The 22,422-nt window shown below is 46.5% G+C and overlaps 1 protein-coding gene across 2 annotated transcripts; it reads right to left on the bottom strand.

The window, feature by feature from the left end:
* Positions 1-1,951: 1,951 nt before the first annotated feature.
* On the bottom strand, positions 1,952-22,391 carry LOC128329807 (sulfotransferase 1B1-like). Of its 2 annotated transcripts, XM_053261540.1 has the most exons (8): positions 22,270-22,391; positions 19,644-20,552; positions 17,383-17,511; positions 17,183-17,280; positions 16,965-17,091; positions 14,515-14,609; positions 4,693-4,873; positions 1,952-2,163 (listed from the first exon to the last, which is right to left on the bottom strand). In XM_053261540.1, the coding sequence occupies exons 2-8, from the start codon at positions 19,825-19,827 to the stop codon at positions 2,051-2,053; spliced, it is 927 nt and encodes a 308-aa protein (XP_053117515.1). In that variant the 5' UTR covers positions 19,828-20,552; positions 22,270-22,391; the 3' UTR covers positions 1,952-2,050. The 2 variants fall into 2 exon arrangements, with proteins under 2 accessions (XP_053117515.1, XP_053117516.1); XM_053261541.1 differs by lacking the exon at positions 22,270-22,391 and having other exon boundaries at positions 19,644-21,007.
* Positions 22,392-22,422: the final 31 nt, after the last annotated feature.

Raw genomic sequence — 22,422 nt, 5'->3', positions numbered from 1 at the left:
GTGAGTGTGTGTGGGGGTATGTGTGGGGTGGGGGCTGACTGACTGACTCCTGAGATAGAGAGAATGGAAACAAATCTATGCTTGGGAACAAGGGCCTTGTGGAGAAGAGAAGAGGCTGGCAACTTAAGCATAACTAGGACAACTCTTTCACAGGTTGGATAAAGTTTGTTGGATGACAGGAAAATCAGGATAGTGTTTACAGACATCCTTCTATTGGTAGCATAAACTGAAACTTGATTACTGCAGATATCAGATGAAGAGCATTCAGAAGTAGAACATGCATGTAGGTTGATACAGATGTTCTCCCAGATAGAAACTAGCCCTGCTAACCTTCTGAGATCAGCCAAATTTGGGCTTGTTTGAGTTGGCATAGTCACAGGATGCATATCTACTCACAAACCAGGAAGGGACAACTAGCTTGAATACAGAGATTTGTCACTGTTTGCATTAATGACTTGCAGGAAAAAATACTACAGCCTGCCTTTATATCATGCGGTAAGCATGATCTTTGCTTTGGGAGATGGAGGGGGGATGCTTCCTCTTTCTAGACCTTTGCACAACCTGAACTTGAATGGTGGACAGCAGGGTCCAAATGAATGGCCTTTGCTGGCCAGTAGTTACTTCAAGCCACTGGCCAGAATCATGATTCAAGTATCATGTGCCATGATTATCACTATATTTCTGGGCTGGCATCACAAACAAATCCATCTATCTGCCCCTGCTCGTGAGCCAGGATGGGGACAGAAGCAAACACTCTTGGATTTGGGCAAGGTGAAAAGACAAAGGGAAATGTTGGAAGCTGACCGGAGAAGGCTACTAAGCAACTTCCGTCTTGCAAAGCACACTGATGCAACAACCATTGTTATTATTATTTCTTGTTTACACAGTCAGACAGGTGTTATTGACTGGTTTGTTTTTATCCAGACATCGAGTCCTTCCCAAGGACCTGGGATGGCTGAATTTTATCATCGGTACTGTTGGTTATTAAAGATATCGTTGCAAAATATAGGCTGTTCCCAGTAAAGTTGCTTTTTGTAATTGGCTGATGGTGATTTCTGTGGCCCCGATGGTGTTGAGGTGCTCTTCAAGGTCTTTTGGAACTGCACCCAGGGCACCAATTACCACTGGGAATATTTTGGTCTTTTTCTGCCACAGCTTTTCAATTTCAATTTGTAGATCTTTGTATTTTGTGATTTTTTTCTAATTCTTTTTCTTCTATTCTGCTATCCCCTGGTATTGCTATGTCGATTATTTTCACTTGTTTTTCTTTCTTCTCGACTACAGTTATATCTGGTGTATTGTGTGGCAGATGTTTGTCTGTTTGTATTTATTATTATTATTATTATTTTACATTTATATCCTGCCCTTCCTCCAAGGAGCCCAGAGCGGTGTACTACATACTTAAGTTTTTCTTTCACAACAACCCTGTTAAGTAGGTTAGGCTGAGAGAGAAGTGACTGGCCCAGAGTCACTCAGCTAGTTTCATGGCTGAATGGGGATTTGAACTTGGGTCTCCCCGGTCCTAGTCCAGCACTCTAACCACTACACCATTGGCTTGAATGTGGGATCTCCAAGAATAACTTACCCTTCTCCCCCTTCTCCTTAACATTAGGGTTGCCAACTGACCAGCAAAAGCCAACCTGAATTGCTCCTGTGCCTTTAATAACAGCTCCAGAAAGCTTTTCACAGCATGGAGATAAGCACAGTCACCTGATAATGTCTACCGTTCAAGCTGCTGATAAATGTACTAGAGCAGGGTCATGAAAAACATTGGCAACTGTTTTTTACACATCGCCATCTTTCCTATATTGTTGAGACGCCTAGCCCTGCTACTCTAAGCCCCTAGATTCACCCGGAGAATCAAGGTGTCTTTGCTTGCACATTAGCCCACTCCTCCCAGTAAACCCATTGTATCACTCCATCAAGTGCAATCAAGACATTTCACATCCACTTTTTAGTTGCACCCACATTTATTATATCAAAAGTGCAACGCGAGGGGAAATGTTTCGCTTCTAGGCAGAAAAAGTCCCAAGGGGGTAAATTTCCAAGTCTATAGTACATCCCGGAAACGTAAGGTTGTTCCTTGCATCTTGCGTTGGTAATCGGCATCAAATGTCTCCCTTTGAGCCACCGTGAAGTAATTCTTCCAGTCGCCAACTTCACCTAAGCAGTGGAAATTAAGGAGAAGACAAAAGAGCAATGGCTTATTGAAGAATTCTGTAACCAAGCAAATCCTGGCACCAGGGGCGTAGCTAGGGGAGAGGGGGCCCGTGTTCATCCCTCTCTCTGGCGGCCCCCCAGAGTGAGGGAGACAATTTTTTAGGGAGGGATGGACCTGGAGGGCCCTCAGGAGCTGGGGGCCCGTGTTCTTTGAACCCTTTCGTTCAATTATAGCTACGCCCCTGCCTGGCACTGGAGTGGGGAACTTCACTGTTCTAGCTCTTTGGGGAGTGGAAGCTGCCTTCTATAGTGTCAGACCCTTGCTCCATCTCGCTCAGTATTTTCTACACTGATTGGCAGCAGCTCTCCAAGGTTTCAAGCAGGAGCCTTTACCAGCCCTACCTGGTGATACCAGGGATTGGACTTTCTGCATGCTAAGCAGATACTCTACCACTGAGCTATGGCCCTATCCTTTTCTTCCAGGTCTGGGAGGCAGAGGGGCCACCCAACTCTCCTGTATCCTCAAGAGGACATGCATTTGCCCTCTGTTGGGTTTGAAGAACCCAACAGTGGGCAGGTAGGAGGGCATGCAGTATGGTGGAATGGCTTCCATATTGCAATCAGAACCAAATGATGGAGAAGACAGGGAGATTCCAGACATAAGGGAACAGGGAGATGTGACAATATTCCACACCTCATCCAGGCCACGAACAGGGCTCAGCTGTCTTGGAATATGCTACAACAACTAGGGATGGCAAACTGCAAGCCACAAGGCAGTTTTTATCCAGTCCTGGGCAGTAGTCCCTCTAACAGAGATTCCCAGATGTTGTGGACTACAACTCCCAGACTCACCAAGCAAAAGCCATTGCAGCTGGGGATTCTGGGAGCTGTAGTCAACAACATCTGGGAATCCCTGTTAGAGGGAGCACTGGTCCCCTGGAGTCCTACATTTTAATCAAGATGTAGTAGAATTGCATAAAGAAGACTCCTTTCAAAAGTGGTGAGTAATAGAGCTATTTCATACCCTAATATTACATCTCTGGGATGGTTTTGCATGTACTGGCTGATGTCCAGACTCAATTACTCAATTGTACTACTCAGAAATTACTCTCAAGGACTATTACATATCAGTAGGACTTCCTCTAGTTAGTAAGTAAACTTAGTCAGGATGTCAGCCACTGTCCTTTGGCTTCTAGTGGTTCTCTTGGTTTCAGCTCCTTTCATTTCACTTCTGGAGAGGAGAGCTGCTCTTGTGGTAGCAAGCATGACTTGTCCCCTTAGCTAAGCAGGGTCTGCCCTGGTTGCATATGAATGGGAGACTATGTGTGAGCACTGTAAGATATTCCCCTCTGGGAAGAGCAGAGGGTTCCAAGTTCCTTCCCTGGCATCTCCAAGATAGGGCTGAGAGAGACTCCTGCCTGCAACCTTGGAGAAGCCGCTGCCAGTCTGTGTAGGCAATATTGAGCTAGATGGACCAATGGTCTGACTCAATATATGGCAGCTTCCTATGTTCCTATGGTTCCTGATTTGATTTATAGCCTGGCACGGCAGTAGGGCAAGTATAGTATGTATATTAGTTATACACAAGCACACTAACAAATGGCCTCTAGATTTCATTTCCTGTTCCTGGAACTAGTGTTCTTCTCTGCACTCGGGAGATCAAAGGCCTAATTCACAGATTCCCATATCTTCTGAGGTCTGTAAATCCTATCAGAAGTACTGGCTCATACAGTTCTCTAGATCGGCAATGTCTCTGACAAGGATCAAAATGCTTGTCCTCCCCTAGTCATACAAATAAGATGAATATTTATATACCGCTTTTCAACAAACGTTCCCAAAGCGGTTTACAAAGATATAAAATGAATGAAACCGCACCCTTTCCCCAAAGGGCTCACAATCTAAGAAAGAAACATAAGATAGACACCAGCAACAGCCACTGGAGGGATGCTGTGCTGGGGATGGACAGGACCAGTTGCTCTCCCCCTGCTAAATACAGAGAATCGCCATTTTAAAAAGGTGCCTCTCTGCTCACTTAGCAGGGGACATGCCTGAGTGCAGGTGCTCCGTAGCTCTGAAGCCCTTCCTATGCTCTGAACTTCCCCTGAAGGGACTGGGATAGCAAGATACATTTCCAGCCACGGGACTACTGTCTGGATATAGGGCTGGCCAGCCCTTTTATGTGGTGCAGTGAAGTGGTCGCTTCAGCCAGTAGGTGTGGGGTGGGTGGGATCCCCCGTCCCACCACCTGGTGCCATGGGCACCACTTGACCAGCCTGTCCCTGCTGCCACCTCTCCCTGCCTCTCAAGCCACTCCACACATGGGGACCACCCATTAGCTGCCTCCCCTGTCTCCAGTCTCTCTTGTCCTCCTCCTCCGAGGAGGAGGAGGAGGAGAGCAGAGGCCTTTGGCAGCCTCTTCTCCTTTCAAAGCCTCACCACATGTCCTTTTAAAGCCCGAAGGGGCCAAATCCATGGACTGGCCCCAGCTGCAAGCCAAGTCTTACGGGTTCTAAGAGGACCAACAACACTCACCCTTCCTCATAAAAGTGCCTTTTGTTTTGTCAAAGATTGTGTTGGGGACAGTGTCGTAATTCGCCATCGGATTGTCTTTCATGACCTCGAATGTCGTGTGATGGACAATCTTCTGAACAACGTCCTCAGGCAGGTCCACCTCCAGGAAATCCATCACCCGCTGGACCTCACGGGCCAAGTCCTGGTGGGAGCAGACAGATTGGCATGAGTGGGTGAGAGAGGGCAGGCAGGATGCAACCAGTGCACAGGCATCATAGGCCTCCTCATCTCTTACAACTTTTAAAAGGGGAGTCAAGACGCATTTGTTCACCCAGGCTTTTGATTAGACATTGTTTTAACTGTGTTTTAATAGTTTTAACATTTTAAATTTTAATTTGTTAATCTTTTTATTGGTTTTTATTGTTTTGTAAACCGCCCAGAGAACTCGCGTTTGGGGCGGTATAAAAATATGATAGATAGATAGATAGATAGATAGATAGATAGATAGATAGATAGATAGATAAAATAAAATATCTGGGCTTGGTATAAACCTGTACTATGGGCCCCTGTCCCATGCCCATGGCCTCTTCTTCCTTTTGAAAACCTGGAGGAATGATTAACTGGCATCCTTCAGCCACTCCACAGTGAATGTGCACTTGGCACATGTTCAGAGACCCATATAACTCCACAAGGTCAGTGACTGAATCCTGGCTTTTGAAACAAGTTCTATAGCCTGTTGAGTCTTGATTTTGAGCCGCCTGGCCTGAGCGGGCCAGCAGCGTGGCAACCACACAGCACCCAAGACTAAAGAGGATTTGGGGCCCCCCAGGGGATGTGGAGGCCCTGGACTTCAGCCCTGACGTCCAGGAGTAAGAGTGCCTCCGAGGAGGAGGAGCAGCAGCAGCAGTAGCAGCAGTAGCAGCAGCAGCAGAAAATAAATAAATCAGAGGGTTTTATCGGGAAATTCTATTCACTGTTGCTTTTGTAAACCGTATGTCAAACATTCTCTAATAAAAGTCAATCTGCCTTTGCTGCAGCTCAGAATGTTTGTGTAACTGTGTGACTAGTCTTCATTTGCAAATGGTGACTAATGGACAAACTCCCCAGTCACACAGTGTTGAAGTGGGTGCTGTTATTTAGAAATACAGCAAAAAATGTCGACCAGGTCTAGGTAAGACTTCTTCTAATTAAAAATAACTTTAAAAAAAAAATCTTCCACAAAAAAATCCCTTCCTGGTCTGTCCTGTAGAACAGACACCTTTATCTAAGCGGCAGCTTTTTAATCTGCCTGCCTGTTTGTTTAATGGGGTGAAAACTCCTCCACCTCCCCATGACTTTCTCCCCTCCTCCTTCTAGAACACGTTGCTTAACCACGTGCTAGGCAAGAAATCTTTGCTTAAGAAAGCTTTCCAAACAAGAAATCTCGCCCACTCCCAACAGAAAAAATATCCAGTAACTATATGATTTAGCCCAGGTTAAAAAGCATTTACAACATGCCTGCAAACGTATTACGAAAAAAGGAAATTCTGATTACATGGGGCTTTGAGCAGCTCCTGGCTTGGGATGTGTTCTCCATAGTCAGACAGACAGACACAGACCTATCCACTGATAACTGCTCATGCACAAATCACTTCTGCTTATATGCAATTCTGGGTAGCAATACTGGTGGGGAAAGCTTACAGACTGTGACAGACCAGGAAGTTGCTCAATGCCTTCTGCTTGCTGGAAGGCCATAATATGTACAATATCTTTGGAAGGAGGGTAACCTCATGATGAACTCACCCAGATATACTTCCCCCAGCCCCTACCCACATTAGCTTTGCCATGTCCCCCGGAATTTAGGGAACCCCTGGATTTTGGCTCCTCCCCCCGACTGCTAAATTCCACCCGGATTTACACAGACTTCAAATTCGCTACCCGGATTCTACTCTGGATCCAATCACATGGGGGGCAGAGAAGGAGGGGAAAGCATACAGATCTGACAAATAAATAAATAAATAAATATGCAAATTAGTTGTCACATAATTTGCATAACATGCAAAATTAGGCCACCCGGATTTGGGAAGCTTGAATACGGCAACCCTACTAAGTTACCCACTATGGCTGTAAAGAAGAATGATCAATTTCACATTTCAATACATGGAAGACAGTTTATCGACACAAAAATGCTACAGCAATAAGGCTGTTGGTAACTCACATAGCCGTGCTGTATCTTTAACAAAAACTGAACCACAGCAAACCTAGGCTGTTGATAACACACAACTTACAAAAATAATGATGGGAGCCGACATGAGCCCTCCATTTCATTAGTAAGAATGAAGTTTTAAAACAGGTTTTAATTGTATTTGTTCTTATTGAGTTATTTATCTTGCTTTTGTCTGTTTTTATATTTGTGGACTGCCTTTTGTGGACTGCCTAGAGCCATCTGGGAGAAGTAGTATTCAAATCTAATAAATAAATAAATATAAATAAAAAGCACTGGCAAAGGGAGAACGCAAGTGGCTGTCAATGAACTGCAAAGTGACACACAGGCTAGCCACACAGAGCAAGGTTCTCAAACGTGGGTTCCCAGATGTCGTTGGACTACAACTCCCATCATCCCCAGCCACAGTGGCCAAAAGCTGCACAACCCCCAAAGACACATTCCTGTAAGTGGATAGTTCTTTAGGGAGCAATGACAATTGCTCCCACCCCCCAACCCCATGCTGCTACTGGGCTGTGGAAGAAGGAAGGAGCTCAGTAGGGAATGTTAGAGCCAGGGTATTTATAAACAAAAAATGTATGACTATGGCATTTAATTTGTTGTTCGCTGTTCTGGGGTCTCAGGACAAAGGGCAGTATATACATGCAAATAAGTAGAGAAATACTTGATTTCCCCAGGTCCTTCCAATTTATACCAGTTTAACCATCATGGCTTTCTTCATGGAATTCTGGGAACTGCAGTTTGATGAAGGGTACAGCATTTTCTGTTAAATACAAAAGGAAAGGGCTGCCATACAGCAAAGAGGACCCGTCTCCTTTACTATTCAGAGATGAACAAAAGAGAACATTTCAGCAGGTGCAGGTTGTCATGCAGGGGCAAGAAAGGCTGCACCAGCTGAAATGCCTTCTTTTATGCAGCGGTATGACAGCCCTGTATAAGGACTGTCCTGAAAGATCAGACCAAAGCTCCATGGAGACCAGCATCCTGCTCCCTACTACGGCCAACCAATGCCTCCAGGAAGCCCACAAACAGTCCATGAAAGCAATAGCTCTCTGTCTCTTCCACTGTAGGGCTGCCATGTCCCCCAGAATTTCAGGTTTCACCTGGATTTAAGCATCTCACCCAGATTGCTTAGCCCACCTAGATTTGCCTGGATTTCAGCTTTCATTTTAAAATAAAGAAAAAAGCTAAGCTAACCCTAACCCTAGTAGAAGTGGAGTTATGGAGCAAAACGTGCAGTCACTATTCCGCTCAAGAATTATTTCCAAGCCAATGTACATAATATGCAAATTAGGCACCCGGATTTGGAAAGCCAGAATATGGCAACCCTATTCCACGGTTTCCCCCACGAACTAGTATTTATGTCTTTTCCCCACCAACTGGTATTTATCAAAACTACAATTCCCAGGGTTCCTTGGGCTAAGAGAACAACAGTGCAAGTGATTTGAATTTGATGCTGATTGCAACATCCCCAAATAATTTGGGGTTAATTTGGGTTGCCATATTCTGGCTTTCCAAATCCGGGTGCCTAATTTGCATATTATGTAAATTGGCTTGAAAATAATTTTTGAGCAGAATAGTGACTGTACATTTGCTCCCAAACTCCGCTTCTACAAGGGCTCGAGCTTAGCTTAAAAAAAAAAAGAAATCTGAAATCCTAGCAAATCTGGGTGCGCTAAGAAATCTGGGTGAGATGCTTAAAATCCGGGTGAAACCTGGAATTTCAGGGGGCATAGCAACTCTATCCCCAATCCAACAATCTCATTTGCAAAAGATTTTAAAGTCAAATCCCAGTTAAGCCTTGTCTTACATTAAGCCCATCCTTATTTTTCTCTCCGATGGAGGTTTTTGTTCTTGGGTAGAGACAGGTTAGCAGGTGGAGGCAAGAATTGTCCCATCACCCCTATTTCGGAAGGGATGCATTTCTATAACTAGCAATTTATTTGCAAATGGTGACTAACCAGGGAATTTCTCTATTCCTATCATGATGAAATTGGCTTAGTCACGAAAAATGAAGCAAAATGTTGGCCACATCTAGTAAAGATTCCAGTTAAAAGCTTTCAGGCATCCTGGAATTGTTGTATTGAAAAGGCAGAACAGGAAGTTGCCCAATACCATGAGAAATTGCTAACTGGCAAAGTATGGGTAAAGAGACCTCTTCAAAGTAGCCTTACATTGAAGGCCACAAAAATTACTAGCACAAAATTTTCTTATATTAGTTTTTTGTGGTTTACTGACATCCTGAAAGAAAGAGGGGAGGAAACCAGTGCTCTTCTTTTTCACAGAGGTTTCACAACCCAGTCACCTGGAGACAATTTTTAGTCACCACAAGTGATCAGGTAAGTGGTAAAAGTAAAGTGTGCCGTCGAGTTGGTGTCAACTCCTGGAGACCACAGAGCCCTGTGGTTGTCTTTGGTAGAACACATGAGAGGTTTACCATTGCCTCCTCCTGCAGAGTATGAGATGATGCCTTTCAGCATCTTCCTATATTGCTGCTGCCCGATATAGGTGTTTCCCATAGTCTGGGAAACATACCAGCGGGGATTTGAACCAGCAACCTCTGGCTTGGTAGTCAAGCCATTTCCCTGCTGCATCAGTAAGCGGTAGTAACAGTTAAATTGGATGTTTCTAGGTCTACCTATACTATAGATAAATACTGGTTTTATACCAGTTCAACCATCATGGCTTCTCCCAAGAATTTTGGGAAGTATAGTTTGTGTGGGGGAGATCAAAACTACATTTCTGAGAATTCTCTGGGGCAAGGGAACCGCAGCAAACCCTGTTAAATTCTGCGCTTTACATTTAAAATAGGGACATGATTTTAACACCCCTGTTTTCACACCAAGGACAGCTGCCTAAGCCTACCACACTTATTATCCCTCATTGCTGAACACTGTTCTCCAGTTTCTATATGCTGTATTTATTTACTCAACAAATGTCCTCCATTGATTTAAAAAGTGTGTGTGTGAGAGCACGAGAGTATGCACACAGAGTGCCTTAGAATTCAAACACATAAATGTGTACTTGAGACAAGATACATCCACCTCCCACTCAGACATAGGAGGACAGATTCAGACTTCACATGAAACCATAGTTTATTTAGCAAAATCCTGCTTTCATGTTACATCCAAACATGAGACTGCCCACAAACCATGGTTTGTTTGGAGCTGACAAACCAGGACAGTTTGCAGAAGCTGGTTTGCAAACCACAGTTTGTGTTACTGGGTTTCATGTTTGGCTCAAATTCACAGATCATTGACAAACCACAGCGAGAGCATTGCTTTACTTCATGAGGGCTACTGCACTAAGAAAACGGGAGTGTATTTATGAAGCTGAGTCCCAAGCCAATGGGAATCAAGAGCAGAGAAGCAACTCTAAGCCATGGTTTGCCTGCAGTGTGTCTGGACACTCAAAACAGGATGCATGCTCTTGACTAAAGCTACAACTGCAAGGCTAGTACAAACCAGTTTTGTGTTATGTCTGCCAACCTGCCACCAATCTAACTTTTGAACATCTTGGAGAGAGGGATGAGGTCTGAAGAATGACATGTCTAGTAACTATCACTAACACAATTTAAACAAGGCATCTGCCAAAAGGCAAAGATGGAGGTAGTTACAGGTGAAACTCAGAAAATTAGAATATCGTGCAAAAGTCCATTAATTTCAGTAATGCAAATTAAAAGGTGAAACTGATATATGAGACAGACGCATTACATGCAAAGCGAGATAAGTCAAGCCTTAATTTGTTATAATTGTGATGATCATGAAAACCCCAAATCCACAATCCCAGAAAATTAGAATATTACATGGAACCAAGAAGACAAGGATTGTAGAATAGAACAATATTGGACCTCTGAAAAGTATACAGTGTACTGTGCTTGATTGGCCAGCAAACTCGCCTGACCTGACCCCATAGAGAATCTATGGGGCATTGCCAAGAGAAGGATGAGAGACATGAGACCAAACAATGCAGAAGAGCTGAAGGCCGCTAATGAAGCATCCTGGTCTTCCATAACACCTCAGCAGTGCCACAGGCTGATAGCATCCATGCCACGCCGCATTGAGGCAGTAATTGCTGCAAAAGGGGCCCAAACCAAGTACTGAATACATATGCATGCTTATACTTTTCAGAGGTCCGATATTGTTCTATTCTTCAATCCTTGTCTTCTTGGTTCCATGTAATATTCTAATTTTCTGGGATTGTGGATTTGGGGTTTTCATGAGCTGTATGCCATGATCATCACAGTTATAAGAAATTAAGGCTTGACTTATCTCACTTTGCATGTAATGCGTCTGTCTCATATATCAGTTTCACCTTTTAATTTGCATTACTGAAATTAATGGACTTTTGCACGATATTCTAATTTTCCGAGTTTCACCTGTATTTACTAGGGACAGGTACCAGTAAATAGGGACGATCCCTGGGGTGTTTCCAGATAGACCAAAGGAGCTGCTCTTATGACTGGTGAGAAGAGCTCTGGGGTGGTCTGCAAGGAAGGCAGGTTTAACTTACCTTCCCTGCAGACGACCTCTTACCCTTCCCTGGGCGGGCAGATTGCCCACCCAGACAACTGGTGGCTCACCCGGCAGCTCCAGGGTGCAGGGAAGCGCAGCTGTGCGGTGCGGTGCCCCTCCCCCTCCCCTCCCCCCGAGCTCTGATAATGCACCATGCGAGTGCGCAGTGCATTATGGGAACCCCCCTTCCCGCAGTGCATTATGGGAATCTCCCTTTCCGCAGCAAGCAGCCGCAGCTGACACACCATCAGAAAAACGAGGGTAAGGGAGTGCTCGCTCCCTTAACCTTGTTCTAATGGGAGGAGGCTGCTTAGGTGGGTTTGTTGCCGTGTAGCCACCAGGATGGGGCCCGATCCTGGTGGTACACACATGCGTGCAAAACTGGGGTGGGCTCCCTTAGCCCAGTTTTGCACACTCATGTAAACAGCCTCAAATACTCAGTTTCAAAATGGAAGTTCTTACCACTTCATGGGGCATTCGGATGATGTCATTAAAAGTACTTTTAGGAGAGTCTCAAAAGACTCTATGCTCATCACAGATTGGCAGCAATGGCCACAGATGGCGCTGCAAATTTGCACAATGGCCGGTGACTAACCTTAATGCATTTGAATGCCCTGTGGAGAAGCAGCAAGAACTTCCATTTCCAAATGGAGTATTACCTCAGCTGGAAACACCCCTGGCACCCTTGGAGTTCAAGGGAGTGTCAGGTAGTTGAGTCCTCCTGGTCTTCTTGGCATGTATCTTAAGTACATGCATATTACAAGGTACTGTTTGTTCTTGCTGTGAGATAAAGACATGTTGCTTCATTGATATCTTAAGTAGCTGGATGAAAGTTCGCAGAGCTGCCAGGAAGAATTACAGGAAATCTTGGGGTGGATTCTTCTCATGACAATGTAGCAAGTTGTTCCTTTACTTATGTAAACACACAGTGTGCACATGCAAGCAGAACAGCACATGGCATCAAAAGCAATGCTCTATGTACACAAAGAGTGCTCATGTAGGGCTGCCATGGGGACAAGGTGCCTTGTGCCTTTAATAGAGGGGACTTTAGGCGGTGTAGATTTTGGCAAGCTGCACCTGCTGAAACTCCCTCTTGGGCATCCCTTAAAGTGACAGGAGACCTATCCTCTCTTGTCCATACGGCAGCCCTATCCTTCTTGTACTTTACAGCAGGGGCGTAACTGTAATTGGGCAGCCGTGTTCCAAGAACACGGGCCACATCCTCCACCACCAAGAGAGGCCGCCGAAGGCCCCTCATGTGTTGCCCCCCCTCCTCACGGTGCCCCTTCCCAGCTGGTGCACATGGGGCCAGGGCCAGGATTGCAGTTTGCCCACCTGCCCTTCTTGGAGCTGGCGAGGGCTAATCATGTCGCCTGGTGTGTTTTACCAGGCACTGACGTCGCTCCAGCAACAGCAAGGACAGGTGGGCAGAAGGATCTCCCATCTCTGGCCCCCCATGCATGCTGGCGGGGAAAAGATGATGGCAGAGGCAGGAGGAAGAGGAGGGGGTGATAAGGAGAAAGAGGTGGGCAGGCGGCTAAAATTCCTTCTTTTGTGCATCTCTTAAAGATGCAGAAGACCTGTCCTCGTGTCCATATGGCAGTCCTGTGCACACATCAAACTGTGCACAGAATTAGGCAGGGAAGAGAATAGTATATTTGGATTGTGGGGATGCAGAGGAATTTCATCTTTTTCAGGATGCAGAGACTGCAGGTAACATAGAGAGGGAAAACACATTTTGTTCAACACACACATCTTGCAAATGCACCATCAGGCTTTTTTGTTTTTGCTATGAAGGGTATAGGAATAGCATTGACCTCGACTAAATAATGTAGTACATAAATATTTGTAGCAGTAAATAATGTAAGCAAGGTTTATGGATTGTTATCTCCTTACCCTCCCACCCCAGTATGATGCAGACATTATAGGGGTGTAGCTATAATTGAGCGAAAGGGTTCAAAGAACACGGGCCGCCCGCTCCTGAGGGCCCTCCAGATCCACCTCTCCCTATTTTCTTCATTATCTCCCTCCCTCTGGGGGGCTGCCAAAGAGAGGGATGAACACGGGCCCCCTCTCCCCTAGCTACGTGGTGCATGTGCAAAAACAGACATACTCGGAATCTGGTCTGCTGGCACATGACACACAGCCTTTCTGAAGCTAAGCAGGTTTGAGTCTGGCCAGCAGTATTCCTTCTCAGGCGTGCACATGTGCATACACACACAAGTTTTTTATTATTTTATTTTATTATTATTTATTATTATTTATCAAATTTGTACACTGCCCCAAACTTTCACCTCTGGGTGTCTGGATGTCTGCTCAGTTCATTTTAGATCCCACTCAGGTTGAATGAGCAAGGCCCCATTCTGAATGTGCATGCGCACACACTCCCTTGATATTGCCATTCAGAATAAAACACATTCAGCAGACAGAAGAAGAAAAATTAAAGGGCACACTGCTGGCCATTACACAGATGGGAGACTGCTGTCTTGAGTTCCATGGTGGGGAGAAAAAAGTCAGGATCATACACTAATAAATAAAATATCAGGTTGTATCCACAGAAAGTAAGTTATGACAAACATTGAGATTAATGCCGGAAGTTAGTCATGACGAACTCGTCCCATCGATTTTGGTGGTGCTTAGTCATGGCTAACTTTCTGTGGATGCAACCCAGTGTATTAGGGTGGTAGGGAGAGGTCTGTAAATAGCTGACCAATTGTGACAATTGTCCCTCGCCGCTGTCGTCTCCCACCACCTGTGGACATCTAAGATCAGGGGTTCCCAACCTTGGATCCCCAGATTTGGGGTGGACTGCAACTCCCATCACTCCAACTCACAACAATGAAGATGTAGCGGGATAGAACCTCACTGTGGCTGGGGATGATGGGAGTTGTAGTCCAACAACATCTGGGGACCCAAGGTTGGGAACTCCTGATCTCGATGGTGAGCTCATTGGGGCAGGGAACTGTTGTTGTTGTTTAAATCACTTATACTACTCCTGTAAAATATGGTACAATCATAAACTGATTCTTCTTTTACTGTTAGAAGAAGAAATGGTGAAATGTTTTTTGGACAATCTCAAAGCTGCTATAACACTTGAGCATTCCCCCCTGTTCCCTAGAGACCCACCTCTTTCATGTCTTCATAGAAAAGATAGAGAATACGGTGGTTTTCTTTCTCATCCCAGTAACGCCGGACATGGTCGTACCAAGAGCCCCAGGGAACTGAGTGATGAACAAGGAAAGATGGAATAAAAATCCTGCCTGCAAAACCTATGCGAGAATTCTCACAGACTTCCTTTCTAACTCAGTCAAGCTGCTTTATCCTGAATGCCCGTTTAACCCAGTATTGTCTATACTCTGGCAGGCAGCACCTCTTTAGGACCTTCTGCCTGCAAAGCACATATTCTGCTGTTGAGCAATGCCCCTTGCTTTTCCCATTGGCCTTCAGCAGTTGGTAGATTGGGACCCACAAGCAGGCTACAGCCGCTGGTGTACGGTGGGTCTCAACAGTGGCATGGCCACCATCATTTTGGTTGGGATGTCCTAAGAAATCTGAGAGGTTCCCAACTTTGGTTCTCCAGATGTCACTGGACTACAATTCCCATCATCTCCGGCCTCAGAGAGAACCTTTAAATACCCGTTGCAAGGGAGCAACAGCAAGAGAGCAGGCATGCCCTCACCTCTTGCCTGTGGGCTCCCCAGAGGCATCTGGTGGGCTGCTGTGGGAAACAGGATGCTGGACTGGATGGGCTTCCTTGGGCCTGATCCAGCAGGGCTGCTCTTATGTTCCAGTCACAATGGCTGAGGTCATGTGGCTAAGCGTTATGGAAGTTCAAAGACAGCTGTGGAGTGGGGACCCAAGGTTGAAAACCCCTGCTCTAGGGAGATGAATTGATTAAGTGTTGTCAAGTCGATGTCGACTCTTAGTGACCACCTAGATAGATTCTCTCCAGGATGATCTGTCTTCAGCTTGGCATTTAGGGTCTCTCAGTGGTGCTGTTGTAATCGAGTTCATCTACCTTGCTGCTGGTCATCCTCTTCTTCTCTTTCCTTCAACTTTTCCTAGCATTATGGAATTCTCAAGAGAGCTGGATCTTCACATAATGTGTCCGAAGTATGATAGTTTGGGCCTGGTCATTTGTGCCTCAAGTGAAAATTCTGGATTGATTTGTTTGTTTTCCTGGCTGTCCATGGTATCCTCAAAAGTCTTCTCCAGCACCAAAGTTCAAAAGCTTCAATGTTTTTCTATCTTGCTTCTTCAAAGTCCAGCTTTCGCATCCATAGAGTGTCATGGAGAAAACCATTGTCTGAACGATTCTAATCTTTGTAGGTGTAGACACGTCACGGCATCTAAGTATCCTTTCCAAGGCCTCCATTGCAACCCTACCAAGTGCTAGTCTGCAGCATATTTCTTGACCACTGGATCCTTTACTGTTGAGGGTCGATCCCAAAAGGCAGAAACTATCCACCACTTCAATGTCTTCACTGTGAATTCTGAGGCTGGTTGCTGTACCCGCTGTCATCAGTTTAGTCTTCTTTACATTTAGTTGTAGTCCCATTTTTTCACTGTGCTCCTTGACTTTCATTACTAGAGCTTGCAGATCATCCACATTCTCAGCTATCAGAGTGGTGTCATCAGCAACATCAGCTGCTAGATGTCCAAAAGGCTTTAATCTAACCACATCATAAACATCATCAGTACTCTGAGAGATCCTCAGCTCTTCCTTAGTAGCATGTTGAGTATCATCCAGCCTGAGGGGCCCATCATCCAGCACTACATCGACAATCATTCCATTTTGTCTATCCATGTGGTTTTCTTGGTAAAATACATGAGTGGTTTACCACTGCCTTCTCCTGCACAGTGTGAAATGATGTCTTTGTCGTCGTCACTGAAGTGATCGTCTGCCTCCAGCACCTTCCTATATCACTGCTGCCCAATATAGGTGCCTGCTTGCTTTAGCAGGGCTGACCTTCGCGCTTTGGGTGACCCTACTGGGAGTACACCTCCCAGAGTACTTTGCTCATCCCTCCCAGGAACACCACCACCCACCCGCCACTACGAGGCAGCATAGCAGGCCTTGTGGGGGAGATGGGAGATGAATTGATTGATTGGTTGGTTGATTGAGTGCCGTCAAGTCGGTGTCGACTCTTAGAAACCACATAGATAGATTCTCTCCAGGATGATCTGCCTTCAACTTGGCCTTTAAGGTCTCTTAGTGCTGCATTGCTGTCGTAATCGAGTCCATCCACCTGGCTGCTGGTCGTCCTCTTCCTCTCTTTCCTTCAACTTTCCCCAGCATTATGGACTTCTCAAGGGAGCTGGTTCTTCGCATAATGTGTCCAAAGTATGATAGTTTGGGCTGGTCATTTGAATACAGAGGGTCAAAAACTGAAAAACGAGCCTCATTTAGCAACTTGGAGTTAAAGAGAGATCCTGGGTCTGAAGTGGTTGAAGATTCCTGCTGATTAGACCGTCCGTAGCTAGAGACTGCTAACATCTTATCTAATCACCCACAATGCCCCAGTGCCTAAGCAAAGGTTGGCGACTCAAGATAGCCCCCCTGCCCTAGGGCTGACCTGTGCCCTCCATGAATTTCGTCACGTAGCCATCCCAAGGCCCTGGATCTGGTTGTGTCAAGTTCATCTGGTCAAAGAAGTAATAGGAGACCAAGTTATCCTTGGCATTCCGAGCGACATAAATCATCTGAAAGGGACCAAAAGAGAGATTTATGCAGAGCTGCAGATCATGAGGGTGTGACGTGGGGTGGGGAGACTGGGACAAGGGGGCACCTTACTTTGCAGTTCTTTTCCCAAAAGCTTTTAGGAACCAGCTGGAAGGGCAGGTGGGTTTTGATCACACGAGGAGAGGGAGCATTCAGCAGTTTATCAACTCCTGGGGAGGGGGGAGCCAGAAAAGGAGAGGAAGAATTAATCCAGTGCTTGTGGGGTGAGAACTAGGGCTGGAGGTCAGGGTGATTGGGGTTGCTGGGCTCACCTGAAGGCAAAGGGGGTGGCGAGCAGATTTCTAGAAATGGAATGCGGACGTGCAGGGGAGTCTGCTTTGCTTTCTCCACATCTCCGCCAACAAGGACCAGATAAACAATCTCTTGCATCCATGTAGTACCTGAAGACACAATGAGACAGAGACCATAAGCAGGTGGCAATTAGCACCTATATTGGGCTGCTACCACTTTGCCATCTAGCCAGTTATGGACAGTTCAGCCCTTCTCAGCCCCAACTGTAGCCAAGTCCTGCAAACGTCTAACACCATTTATCCAGATTCTCCCTCCCCTTCCTTCCCCCTGTAGTTTCCTCAACGTCTGCATTAGATTGTAAGATCCTTGGGAGCAGAGACTTATCTTTGTTGCTTGCCCCATGTACACTGATGGCACAGCGATGACAACAACAGCGGCCAAAAGACTAACATTTTAACCACAGCATGATTATGCAGTCCCCTGGAAATACATAGCTATAAATCATACGACTACGGAGCTAGAATACAGGGTAGTAATGTCTAACCGTCATCAGAGCCCCTTACACTTTTATTTCAGGGTTTTTTTTAGAGCAGTTATGCCAAACGAGATAATGCTGTGCATTATCTTTCTACAGGATGTTCTTCCTCTCCTCTCCTTTCACTGTTTGGTGCCTTCAGTAGCCCTTCTGCCCCAAAACCCATACTGATGAAACTCAAAACCAGGTGGGCTGACTGTAGTTCATGTGGACATACAATCAGGGACGGCCCTTTCATGAGGCCAGGTGAGGCAGCCACCTCAGGCAGCAGATTATGGGGGTGCCGGCAGGGTGGCAAAATGCCCTGCAGCCCCAGAGGACTAATTTGCCCCTTGCAAGCTATGCACAGAGCATCTCTCCTCACACTCCTTGAAAAGCATGCGAGAAACACGAGGAGAGAAGAAGATGCTGCTGGCAGCTTTCCGGTCTCCTTGCCCCCCGAGCCACTTTCAAAGCTTGCAGGAGTCAGTTCTGAAAGGGGGCTAGCAAGGCTGCATGATTTGGTGCCTTGCTAGCACCACAATAGTTTGAGCCACTCCTGAACACAATTCTACCATTCTCGCACACATACACTGAGTTTGTCCATATACATGCGTGCATGCATGCATGTATATGGACAAACTCAGTCCCTAGTAAGTTTTCTGCTGTTTATGCACAGAGCTCCAGAAATGTCGCCTCAAATAAAACCCTACAAAAGCCTTACAAGACAGCAGGTCTCAAAAGCTTGTGAAGCAAACTGGATTCTTGATTGCATTCCAACTTTTTAAAATGCCTAATGTGTTTTTCTCAGAGGCAGGAGCCACTTGGTACCTGAACGAGGATTTGTTTTTAATTTGGGGGGAATGCGTCAGTGTCTTTTGAAGCTCACAACTCTGGGTTTTTCTCAGTCTGAGACTGGCGCTGCCTCCTTTGAATGTTTTTTAAGGAGCTGGTATACTGTAGTGGTTCACAGACCAAGCTGCAGATTCCTCAGTACAAATCTCGCCTGTCACCCTATTCACACATTATGTGCAACGCTTACAATCTGTATACAGCGTATGCATGTACAGATCTCTATGCATTCACACATTATGTTGAACATACAGACACTGTTTGTACACTGCCCTGAGTCTGCAGATTGGGCGGTATATTAAATCTTTTAATACATACATACAACACATTAACGTGGTGATTCTTTTTGTTTAGTAGGGGGAGAGTAACTGGCCCTACCCACCCACAGCACAGTACCTCCAGTGACTGTGGCTGGTGTGTTTCTTTTTAGATTGTGAGCCCTTTGGGGACAGGGGTCCATCTTATTTATTTATTTGTTATTTCTCTGTGTAAACCGCCCTGAGCCATTTTTGGAAGGGCGGTATAGAAATCGAATAAATAAATAAATAATACAGACAGACAGACATACAAACAGCAGTATGCTTCAAATCTGTAAGCTGCACTTGAAGGGCCCTGTACCCAGGTTCATTTTCAAAACGTACACAGGTACAGTCATTCACACAAAAACATGTACAAGTGTACAATCATCTGTGCACATACAACATAATGTCTGAAGAGGGCTTCTGTCATGAACTAACTAGGCTCCTTCTCAGCCTCAAGGGCAATATGGGGGAAAGCACAGCACTCCCTTTACAAGGTTGTTGTAAGGATAACAAGATACTCTAGATGCCATAAATGGGCAAACAAATGCTAAAAGATTTCACGGTTTCTCCTACAACCCTTCAGCCTCTACAGCTCCACCTGCTGGTGGCTCACCTGCTTTGGGGTAGGTTGAGATGAGCAGATCATCTGGGCGTGCTTCAAAATTCTCAATCGGAGCCCATTGCTGAGCGATGGGTTCCATCAGGGGGATCCCATGGACCAAGTTCAGCGGAAACCTCCGGAAGATCCCCTGGTATTTGTGTAAGGCTTGATTGTAGTCCTCCTCCTCATTGGCCATGGCACTCCTTCTAGGCTGAGCTGTGAATGAACGCCGTGCAATCCTTCTCCAAAAAGGCAACAGCCGTCTCTGTCCTGAGGGCTGGAGTATCCTCCAAGGCGATTCTCTAAAAGGAGGGCACTTATTTCTCCCTTTCCCAGAGGAGAGTGTTTCGCAGTCCTTATATTTCGTCTCTCTCCCTGTCAGCTGAAGGGCAATGTTTATCGCAATGGGATTTCCTCTTTCAGGGAACCAGAATGCCAGGAAATAGCCTTTGATATGTCATTCAGCCCTGCCCTTAGTACACCAGCCAACCAAAATAAGGCAAAAGTTTTCACTCCCTTCCCTCATGAGCTCAGATTTCTCCGTCACAGCAAATCCACAATGCACATAAGTTTTTTCTCTGAACAACTTCCATCTCCCTTCCAGAAGGCCTCAACTGAGCTTCAACATCTCAGTTCAAGTCATTTTAAAATGAGCCATGGCTCACCAGGGCTCAGCCCCTCAGCTCAGAATTGAAACATGCGAATAACAAAAAGGGTGCCTCTGAGTATATGCAGAGTGCATCTTCCACTCATTCTGGGATCTGTTCACAACTCATCCGCCTTCATTGCCAGGAATAAGAGACAGGATTTCCGGGCCAGAGGGGGAACTTCAAAACAAGCAGAAGTCCCTTCACTTCTCTTTTCAGAAAATTAGCCAGTAGCTAGCTCTCAACTCTTCTATTTCCTATCCCAGGAGAATGGCTGAGAGGAGAGAAAGCAGTTATGGAATGGCATCATAACAATTCTTCAAAGAACCCAATGCTAAATGCTAGCCATGCTGGTGAAGCTAGGCCAGCAAGATCTAGATTCAAATATCCAGTCAGTCATAACGGTCACAGGGTGACCTGGAAACAGTCACTTTTGGGGGTCCTTTTTGAGCCTACTTCATGGGGTTTGTGAGGGTAAAATGGGAAGTTGTGAAAGAATGGTGGATGCCAGGCCTTTTTTTTTTTTTTTTTTTTTGGTGGGAGCCCAAAAATTTAGGAGCCAAATGTTGGGCTTTTGGCAAAATTACCAGACTTGTGGTGGACATTGTGGGAGTGGGGGGAGAAGAGGGTAAATGGGATTCTTCCCCCCACCCCTACAAATTTCAAACAGAAACAGGGCTGCCTGGGACAAATAAAGATTTTATTAAATATCTCTCTATCTCTGAATATCCTAGGTGCCACAGTTAATTTTTAAGTACTATGGTTCCTAGGCGCCTGGGATTAGTCAAGCCCCAATGCATGCAAGCCTGAGCTCCTTAAAGGAAGGGTGGGGTAAAATGTAAATAAATAATGAGGCTAACTGGGCTCTGCGGAGAGAACGGGCTTAGCCTGCTCTCGCTGCAGACGAACAGAGAGCCGTCCCTGGGTGGCTGGATCGGCCACCCACACGATTACCGGCTCCGTCATGGAGCCAGGAGAGGCGGCAGGGATCGGGTGCCGACCAGCCCCCAGAAGTCCCAGGATGCCCCACGTAAGTGCGCGGGGCATCCTGGAGAGACGGAGACCCCTGAGGCCGGGAGGCTTGTTTTAGCCTCCCGGCGGGGGTCTCCTTGTGAGTCACCGCAGAGTCTCATGTTTGGGTAAACAGACTTAGCAGAGCATGCGCTCCACTAACCTCACTTAAGGGGAGGGGTATTTTGGGAGGCTAGCTGCCAGGAGCCGCATGGCTCCCGTCACAGCACACGACTGGGAGAAACCGGGCTCAGCTCCCTTAGCCCGATTTCTCCTGGTCGTGGGAACAGCCTCAGTGGGATATTGGGAGACCTCATTGCTTTCCCCACGTGAAGGCTTCAGGTTGTGTGAAATAAGAATAGCAGTGGCGGCCGGGTGTGTGTGTGTGTGTGTCTGGATTTCCCTCTAGATGAGTATTTATTACATTTACTAGTCAATTTAGGCCCGTTTAATAACGGGTGCTAGTGGGTGCTTCGGGCCTCCCGGCCGCCATTCCCCCTCCCGCCGCTGCCAGCCTCTATGCCGCAGCCGGTCTCCCCGGCCGGGCATGGGCCCCAACGTCTCCCAGCCGCCCGGCTTTGGCGGCGGCGCCAGGCCTCAGCGGCGGCTCCGCCACCACCTCGGCCGGCTTCCCCCGCCACCTCCTCCCCCCGCCTGGCTTCGGCGGCACAGCCAGACCTCGGCCATGGCTCCGCCGCCGCCTCAGCCAGTGTCCCCCACCGCCGCTTACCCGGCTTCTTCAGGGCGGCCGCTTCTGGCTGCCAGAGATGGCCGCTAGGTGCTGGCGGTCGTGTCTCCCTTGCTCTGTTCTGGGCATGCGCTCCGCGCATGCCCAGAACAGGCCAGGGAGGCACAGACACACGCTTGGTGTCTGTCCACGGACAGACACCAAGCGTTTTATTAGAGAGGATATCCCACTTTTCTTCCTTGAAACTTAAGTCAGTATACTTCCTAATGCAGCCTCCCATCAAGGCACAGACCTGCTTAGCTTCAGCCAGGTGGCTGCATCAGATGCCTTCAGACCACTTCATGGCACACATTTCTAACTGTGCTTCGGATCACTTCACCAGCACCCTGGGGACACAGATGTGTCTGTCTCCCTCCTCCAGGTTCTCTCTTGACAGTGGCTACAC

This window comes from Hemicordylus capensis, chromosome 6, assembly GCF_027244095.1.
Source record: "Hemicordylus capensis ecotype Gifberg chromosome 6, rHemCap1.1.pri, whole genome shotgun sequence".
Lineage (NCBI taxonomy): Eukaryota > Metazoa > Chordata > Lepidosauria > Squamata > Cordylidae > Hemicordylus > Hemicordylus capensis.
Note: the sequence above shows the minus strand (reverse complement) of the source record. Positions and strands in the feature narration are given on the sequence as shown.

Excerpts from the sequence above, each read along its gene's own strand:
- LOC128329807 (XM_053261540.1), bottom strand. The coding sequence starts at position 19,827 with ATGGCCAATGAGGAGGAGGACTACAATCAAGCCTTACACAAATACCAG. Across the intron at positions 17,512-19,643 it reads CTCAACCTACCCCAAAGCAG|GTACTACATGGATGCAAGAG; the intron begins GTGAGCCACCAG and ends TTGTGTCTTCAG. Across the intron at positions 17,092-17,182 it reads TTTGGGAAAAGAACTGCAAA|ATGATTTATGTCGCTCGGAA; the intron begins GTAAGGTGCCCC and ends GGTCCCTTTCAG.